This window comes from Aythya fuligula, chromosome 2 (assembly GCF_009819795.1).
Source record: "Aythya fuligula isolate bAytFul2 chromosome 2, bAytFul2.pri, whole genome shotgun sequence".
In the NCBI taxonomy this organism is placed as follows: Eukaryota; Metazoa; Chordata; class Aves; order Anseriformes; family Anatidae; genus Aythya; species Aythya fuligula.
Window position 1 is genome coordinate 158,068,871 of NC_045560.1, and position 8,986 is coordinate 158,077,856.

An 8,986-nucleotide genomic window follows, 5' to 3' on the forward strand; every position below is an offset into this window, starting at 1 on the left:
CCATTTCTTTCACTTATTTATCAAGTTCTAACTTAAAGCCAGTGGAATTTTTACCCTGTCTATGTTTTTAGAAGGGACCCACTCTTTCATAGGATTTGAGACCTATTTAAACCTATTTCTGATCACCAGCCCCCTTTCACAGAACCACAGAATCACAGAGCGAGGTTGGAAGGGACCTCTAGAGGTCAACTGGTCCAACCCCCTGCTCAGAAAGCAGCATGACCAAGTCCATGTCCAAGTGGCTTATGACGATCTCAAAGAACAAGACTCCACAACCTTTATGGGCAAACTGTGCCAGTGCCCAGTCACCCACATAGCATGGAAGTGCTTCCTGATATTTAGACTGAACCTCCCATTTTTTGCCCAGTGTCTCTGCACTGACAAGAGCCCGGCTCAGTCCTCTTGTCCTTTTCTGCAGAGCTGCTTTCCAGCTGGGGGACTCCCAGCATATATCTCTAGACCAGTTTGATCTTTTAGCATAAAGATTTTTTTTTTTCTTTCTGAAATTCTGCTTTCTTTTCTTGCGATCTACTTCTGGGTAACAGTTGTGTTTCTTTCCAAACTCTGCTCTGCCAGGCTGAAGAGGACAGGTATTTTCCAACATCATCTCTTGGGATGGATCCTTTTGTTCCAGCTTCGTCATTATTTCCTATTTCCTTTTTTTTTTTTTTTTTTTTTTTTTTTTTTTCATCAGGAAACAGGACAATAATATTCCATGTGAGAAGCAACCAGGACTTCATATGCAGATGTTAGCGTTCCTGAATCAGCTTCCCTCACAGCCTAATGCATGACTTGTGATCACCTATGATTTGGATTTTTGTTTGGTTTTGGTGTTTATTTTTTTTTCCCGGGGGAAAAGTTTCACAGGAGGCTCCTAGTTATCTTTAGATCAACTAATATTTGCAGGTCTTCCATTTCCTCAATATTTTTACTGGCATTCTCCCAGCTTTTCTATCCCTGAAGTTTGGCTCTCCTGCACAGTCTGCAGGAGCTTTAACAGCCCCAACTGTGATATTTTTCTGATGCTCTGCCTTATGGCCGGATCTCAAACCCTTTCAAGCCATCAGACAAAGTTAATTGGTTTTACACTAGCCAGAGGCAGACAATCCCACCGTGTTGATGCATCCCATGTCCAGACACCGCAGTGATGGACAACCTCCACCAAGCTGGCAACACTCATTTAGTCTCCAATTTATGCACCATTCCTTCAACCAGGCCGATTTATTCCAAAGCTTTCTCAATATCTTTCAAGCACAAGCAGACCATTACCGTGTCCTGATGGGTACCTTTCCATCCCACCAAGGCACACACAGTCAGTCAAGAAGCCTTTCAGTGGTATTAACACCAGACAGTCCACCCCACTGTGCTTACCTATTGAGGAATAACCACCCTGAATACCTAAAGTACTGGATCTTTTCCAGTTTGCTGGGTGTTTTAAAATGCTGCTCAAATGTGCTTTGAACTGCCCAGTTACAGGAAAGGATCTGGATGTAACCAGGTCTGAGGGCTTTCACAGCGCAGTCTTTTCTCATACTCATGGAGGTATGTTTGCACTGTTTTCCTTTATGTACCTGTTCTCTGATGGCACAGCAAGATAAAAACAAAGATAGACAGTGGTTTTCACTCTCACAGCAGCTAAGAGAGCATTAAGGTGCACGTCTTCCTCTCCCTTTCCACACAGCACAGTACCAATCCTGTTGTCCCTGCTCGATCCGCTTTGTGCTATCCGTGACTGTGGAAATTTTCGTTAGCAATGCTTCTTGAATTACTCTGAACTCTTGGAGGAGCTGTATTTTCCCCAAAATACTCCACTGTCAAACTGGGAAAAGAGATATGGAAAGGTGGCAATACCCATGTGCATCACTACAGTGGTCCTGTGACCAACAACCTCATGGTCATAAAATCATCCTGTGCACTCACCTTGTCCCCAGTCCCTGAAGTCTCGGAGATCTTCACAGTGTTTCACAAACTTTTATGCTGTGGGTTATTCAGCTGTTTTATGGGAAATTGTGTCCTGGATCACATCAAAACCCCCAAAAGTCAGGTTTTCCAACAAAATACAAAAATGCTGTTGGATCAGTCAAAAGAGAACAGCAAAACATTTCTCCCTAACTACAAAATTTTAAGCTTTTTCCACAGATATTGCATAAGACTTGGAAAAAAAAAAAAAAAAAAAAAAAGGAAAAAAAAAAAAAGCAAGTTTGAAGGGGGTGCCTCGATGCACATTAAAGGAAAACTTTCCATCAGGAAGGCACTGCAGCAGGAAAGCAGATCCATTTCTCTATGCTGGGTTTATTTCTCATTTTCAGAATAAAATCCAGTAAATAACTGACACTTTTGCAAAAGAAGGCAAGGTGCAGCTCCCTGTTCTGCCAGCACAACCCAGGACCTGAAATAAAATGACATATCCGAATGCCATCCTTGGAGTCTCCATCACCTGTGTTCACCTCCACTGGTCTTTCAGTGCCTCCCATGCCCAACATCTCAGCACAGTGGCTCTGTTCATAAATAAGCCCCTGGGAGCAAGAAACTGGGCTTGTTTTTGCACTGAATTTGGGAAAACAGACATTCTTTGGGAAAATCCAGCCACACCAGATTCCTGCCTGCCATGCCAGGCAGTAGTTGGCATGAAAACATGGCACAGGTTTTGGAGATGTTGAGCTAACACGTGTGGAAGCCCAGCCTGCTGCCACTTGCACCTTGCCTGATGTTGCCCAACTCAACATTCATGACACAACCCGGCTCTTGGCTCGCAGAGCCAGATTTGAAGTAACAAACATACCTTGTCACATTCCCCATCCGAACACCAGCGTGGGGCCACCCCCTGAAGCACAAGCTGTATTTTTCCTTTTCCATGGGACCAGCCCCGGGTCATAAACCCAAAGAGGAGATGCAGTACGGCAGGAGTCTGCTTATTGTGGTGATGTCACCTCTCTGGGAACTCGTTCCTCTACAAATCCCAATCCAGGCTGGAGATGAGCTCTCCCCTGCTTACCCCAGGGGAATCCGCCCACCGGATCAAGAGGAGGTGGAGGGTGGAAAGACATATAAAGCTCCCCGTGAGCCGCTCGCCTTTACTGTCCAGATTGCACAGATCTGCTCTCAGCATGAAGTCGCTTCTGGTGGGGCTGCTGCTTGGCCTGGCGTGCGTGGAGCTGGGTAAGGATCCTGCATTCCTAACATCATGGGACCCCCTGGGAAATGTCTGAGAAGGGAGGGGGAAGGCAACAATGCAGAAAGACCTGGTAATCCCTAGATAGGGGAAATAATGTCCTTATATATTTAAGAAGGTCAACAGAGGGGATAAGAGGGGAAAGGAGATGCACTTTCCTGGTGAGGAGAACAGTGATGGCTGTTGGAGAGCACTGCAGACCATTTGGACCCATGGGTGGTCAAGGGGCACCCAGCTCTGCTCACACCGCACCCTAGGGTGGAGGGGACTGACACGAGGCTTCATAAGGCCACGGAGTGAATGACAGCCACATGGCACAGGGAGAGCAAGTGTGGGCAAGGACCTGAGCTGGCAGCCTCCAGCCAAGCTGCCAACCTGTCCCCTCAGGGATGGGATGGGGTATCTTCATCCTGATCTCCTGACATCCCTACTACCTCACAGCTGGCTACTAGAAGGGCTCAAAAACTAAGAGCAAGATATGGGTGAGAATATGAGAAATAACTCTAGGGATTTGGGGAAGCTGAATGAAACCACCAGCTCTAGGGTTTGCACTGATTTCTAGAGATTAGTAGATGGGTGGAGATAATAAATTCCCTCGGGTCTGTCTGGTCTTGGGTTCTGAATCAGAGTCTTGGGAAAGCTAGCAGTGAGGTCTGGTCATTGCTGTGCACGTTTTTGTGACTTTTTTGGCCTGGAATAGTCATTCTTGGGGTGACACAAACCCTGTGTGTGTCCCCTTCCCCCCCACACACACACACAATGGCAGGGGGTTGAACTTAGATGATCTTTAAGGTCCCTTCCAACCCAAACCATTTTGTGATTCTGTGATTCAGCCTTTATCCCATAGGTACCAGAAATCCTCAGGCTAATTTAATTGGACTCTGTAAAATTTGAAAGGAAAGGCAGCCTGGGCAGGGCTTGAACACCCTTATCTGGAGGCATTTTGGTATTCAGAGAGTCACAAATGAAAGAAGGCTGTAAGGCATACACCTTGCAAGTCACTATGCCCAGATTTGTCTTGGGTCTCTTCATCAAGCTGCATTGTTTTTTTTATTCCTCTACCCTCATTCCTCTTTCCATATGTCTTTGAAACAAACCCAGCTCGAGCTGAATATTTCATTTCCTTACTTGCAATGGGTTGAACACACCATAGGGCTCAACCAGGTCAGGTGCAGTTACTTCCATAATACTACAGCAATTTATTAAAGTTCAGTACCTTTTTTATTATTACTATTTTGTTTTGTTTTTCTTTCAAGGCACTTCAGAGGTGGCATATTATGTATTTCTTTGCCCCCCTCTAGTCTCGCACTGGGTTTAATGGGGTTGCTGAGGAGCTGACAGAGCAGGTTTCCACCCATGGGTCTTGAAGCACTTTAAGGGGGCAGAGGCATCACCATCCTTTGCTTTATCATTGAGACGGAGGCAGATCTGTATTTTGGGAGAATAATGTTATGGGAGGCAGCTGGCCTAGGCAGCACTTGCAGCTCAGGAATATGTCCATGGCTCAAGGCACATTGCTCACCCTCCAGAAGGAATCAAGGTGCTGTCAGAGAGTGATGGACAGTAATTATTGGCCTCAGCTCTGGACACAGCACTGCCTTTTCTGGTCATTTCTTCTTCTCTGGTCCTTAAAGTTTGGGGCTTTCCTCTTCCACTACAATTTTCCCCCAAAAAAACAGTGGCCTCTGAGTGCCACATCCAGACTCAGTTGAATAATAAGGGGCGAGGGGGTGATGGTTTTCTCTCCTAAATTTGCTCTTGACTGGAAGCAATTTCTCCAGACCCCATGGTACTGTCCTGCTCACTCACAGAATTGGACTGGTTTGGAAATCAGCTCAGCCCAAAGGTTGCAGACCAGTTCCTCACTTAATTTAAATTATCACTGCTCCACCCATACACAAGCAGGTCCTACACACCCACAAGCATCCCCATGCTTGCCAGCTTGATAATTGTGATTTCTCCCAGTGTGCATTATAAGTGCACAAACAACCAAACAACCAACCAAACAAAAAAAAGATAAACAAACTCTTCTGGGTCATTTTGAAGTTATCTACTTCAGGGATGGCTCCACCACACCTGCTGACAGAGGAGATGGCCACCAGCACACCACGACTTCTCAAACCGAAAATCCCTTCCTACTTTTGCAAAGAGGACGGAGAAAACTTTTGCAGCATGTGAACTCTGCTGCACAGCTGAATTTTTCGCAAGCGATGCTGAAAGAAATAGATGCCCTGAAAATCCATTCTGAAGTCAAGTGTTCAAATAAATACCTTCGGAAATATTTATCCTTATGGCAGTCCCAGCAGTTTCGCTCCAACAGCAGGTGCTGCAGAATTAGCGGCGAGAAAACACCGTATTTCCGCAATTTTACCAATAGATGGCGGTGGATACATTTGGGTGGCTCTCCAGCTGCTGCTGCCTTGCTGGAAAATGCACAGGATAGAAACCGTCAGACTGGGCTGGTTTCTGTCACCGAGCCAAACCAGCACGACTCCGAAAAAAACAACATGCATGCTCTGTATCTGCTGGTTGTGGATGGGCAGGTCTCGTACGGAGACTTTTGAGCAACTGCTGAGATCAAGGCTTGCATATGTAAAGGTGTCCCTGTGTCAGCAGCAGCCAGCGAGAGCTTTGTAGCATCATCGCTTTTAAAAAACAGCAACAGCTCCTGATGAAAGTGTTTTTAGGACACATTCATCCCTTAGGATCTCCGGTACAGCTCTGAAATTTAAATTCTGCTCTCTGTTACTAAGTTCTGCGGAAAACCTTCTAAATAAGCATGAAGGAGGGCTGGAAATTTAACTTCAGTGACTGTCTCTGTGGGTGGATGGGCTGCAGGTGAATGCTGCTCTAAACAGAAGGAGCGATTTCGCCCTGTGCTGCAGCAGGTCTTACACAGGATGCACAAAACAGCAATATGTCCTAATTCTGGTCAGATTGATTCCCTCTATTTAAAACTGGATTCATTTTAAGAAGCTGATACAGTTTTGTTCTTTGAGTCTGCAGAACAACAGCAAACAGTCATACTGAATAGACTGATCACCAAACTGCTGATGGGCCAGGACCCTCCAGCGATGCTATTCAAGCTGCTCAAGCAAGATTTCCCTCTAGATCTGCTCTTTTTAAGCTGATGATCCCCTGAAGTAGTGATGATGCCGAGCTCCCTGCAACACCCACCTCATCCTTTGATGCTGGGGTTTGGTCTTTGCCCTTGACAAAGCTTTGTTACTGTCTCCAGCTGTGCTTAGCTTCCAAGGTCTCTGCATCTTGGTTGTGGGGGTAAAGCACTGTCACATAATCCCTACCACTGAGCAGAGAAGTTGCAGCCTTGCTGTCTGCCTTTGCTGCTGTGACCGACTCAAATCCCTTCTTTTCCCCCTCTGCAGCCCAATCTCTGCGGTGTTACACATGCAAGGAGCCAACAGACATTAATGACTGCAGAACACCCACCGTGTGTCCCCCGAATGCCAAGGTGTGCACGACGACGCTGCACTCTCTAGACATGGGTAAGTCTCATTGTTTTCTTTGGGTGGTCATCGAGCAAGATGATTTTCAGCTTTGTGGGCCAAAATATCTCATGAACTTCTCCCCTGCTTCCCTCTCCTTTTACCAGACCCTGCCTTGGTTATCCTCTAACAGTAAGAATCCAGGTGGACTTATCCAAGGTGGGAAGCAGGGAAGTCCATCAGACTCAGGGCTTCATCGTGAAGCACACAGCATTCGCCCCACTCACTCAGTCTGTTTTGCCTTTCCCACTCCTCTGCATTACAGATCCTGACATTGCAGATGTGTGCAAACACACTGCAGAAACCCAGGGACACTCTCATTTGTAGACACCCTCACCTAACACCAACTCTAACCCCAGAGAGAAAAACAACCTGAACGTGTTAGTGTTGCACCAGTGTTTCTTGGCATTGTCATCTCCTATGCAAAGCTATCACAAGAGCAACCCACCTGAACAAAACATGAAGGGACTTTTGTCTCTTGTCTGCAGTAGAAGAAATTTGGAGGGAGCAGGAGGGACAGAGGGAGATGGCAGGGAGAACCAGAGGACCTGTTAGACAAAGAGCAGTCTGAGTTACAGGCACCTGTGGATTAAAGACAGTCAACCCCTCATTTGACTTTATTTACGTAAAAACACCATGCTTTTCACTCCCCTCCATTGCACAAAGCCAGTGGTGCTCAATTCCAGTGTTCTGTGCTTTTCTTCACCATTTCTTTCTCTCTCTTCTCCTTCCCCCCATCCTCCCATGCATGCATTTCAGGTTACCCCTTTTTCGGCAACATCACCGTGACCAGAAAGTGTGATGAGACCTGTGTCGACTACGATGGAATAGGCTCGAGCAGGCCCACGACGTGCTGCTACACTGACCTCTGCTCTGATGACACCAAGAACAAAGGGGAGAGAAGCAGCTCCTCAGCACTGGGTCTAATGGCCTTGGTTGTTGGCACACTCCTCCAGCGCGCTCTGTGAAGCCATGGGCACCCCTGCTCCGACCAAAGCATCTCCTCCCCTATCTCTGCCAAGATGCCTTGTGAACTTTAAGATGCCTTGGGAGAAAACCTTCTTTGCTCAAGTGTGTCTTCACCCACCTTCAGTGTTGTGGATTCGAGGCAAAAATTTGGGCGCCTGGACCTAAACCCCTCAAATTTCCATTTTCCAGCTGTTAAGATGTTCTTCACCTTTGGTTGCTTCTGGTCCCCAGGACCCACATCTCGCCTTGCAGCTTTCCTCACCATGAAGAACGGTGGCTCTGCACAGCAGGAGGGACTGGGTAGAACCACCAAGGATGGTGCTTGGGGATGATCTTCATCCACAGCAGGGGCTGCAGGCACGCTGGACATAATGGTGCTGTTTTCCCAGATCTTCCTCAGCTCCCACAAAACATGCACCCATGTGACTCTATCTTATTTCAATGCGCAACCTCCCCAAAAGCTGGAACCCTCCATCAGCATCTTGGCTTCTTTTCTTTCCACATTGGGTGCCATTTCCAGAGGCAGTTGGATGTTGGACCCCTTACAATACCTGCTCAGCAGAGTGTGATTTGCAGATGCAGAGAGCTGGAACTTAATTGTCTCTAGAATAAGCCATGGAATGAGTTCAGAAGGGCTCAGCCATCGTGCATGGAGATGGAAAGCATTTCTGGAAAGCTCGTAAGATGCCCAGGATGAACAAGCCAAGGCAGTTTAGACTCGTAAAAGCAAATCCAGAAGTTTGGCCAGCCCAAACCCCCAGCAGCCCTTTGCCTGAGCTCAGGTTGCAATCAGAGCCCCCAGCTTTCCAGATGTTTCACAGGCTGTTTCAAGCAACTTCTTCTGTTAGCCTGCCCTCCCCCATCCCTTCACAGCAGGGGCCCCAGGAAAGGAAAATAAATGATTATCCCAGACCCTCAGCTCTGGGAAAAGCCAGCATTTCCACTCAAAGCTGGTTAATGGTGCTACCAGGCCCTGCTGGGGACTTGCTCTCTTCTCCCTTGGAGTAGCTGTAGGATTTGTTTGATGTCCTGTCTGCTGTAAAAACAGAAGGAGTGGAAGCTGATCCAAATCAGCTAGATGTGGCCCACTCGTGGCCTCTTTTGGGAGGGGAGAGCAGGGGTACTTGCATTTATCTTTATTCTTATTTCTTGGCTCATCCAGGGGAGCAAAAGGGAACCTGCAAGAACAGGGGTAGAGGGGAGCAAGGGTACATCCCAGGCACCATCCTCATGCATTCATGAAGCCCCTATGACCTCCTCTAAGCCAAACTCCAGTTTCACTCTGTCTCTGTACAAAACATCAGCCAAGAAAATCAAGAAGAAAGAAAGGGGGGTTCTG

General features: G+C 47.1%; 1 protein-coding gene across 1 annotated transcript; it reads left to right on the forward strand.

Annotated features, from left to right (window-relative positions):
• The first annotated feature begins 3,107 nt into the window (after nucleotides 1–3,107).
• On the forward strand, nucleotides 3,108–7,646 carry LOC116485538 (ly6/PLAUR domain-containing protein 2-like). The gene is made up of 3 exons (XM_032181010.1): nucleotides 3,108–3,159; nucleotides 6,559–6,678; nucleotides 7,438–7,646. The coding sequence occupies exons 1-3, from the start codon at nucleotides 3,108–3,110 to the stop codon at nucleotides 7,644–7,646; spliced, it is 381 nt and encodes a 126-aa protein (XP_032036901.1).
• Nucleotides 7,647–8,986: the final 1,340 nt, after the last annotated feature.

What these genes read in the sequence shown, in the direction of transcription:
- LOC116485538 (XM_032181010.1), top strand. Translation starts at nt 3,108, where the DNA reads ATGAAGTCGCTTCTGGTGGGGCTGCTGCTTGGCCTGGCGTGCGTGGAG. An exon ending in CCTGGCGTGCGTGGAGCTGG is followed by an intron (nt 3,160 to 6,558) that starts GTAAGGATCCTG and finishes CCCCCTCTGCAG; the next exon opens with CCCAATCTCTGCGGTGTTAC. An exon ending in GCTGCACTCTCTAGACATGG is followed by an intron (nt 6,679 to 7,437) that starts GTAAGTCTCATT and finishes CATGCATTTCAG; the next exon opens with GTTACCCCTTTTTCGGCAAC.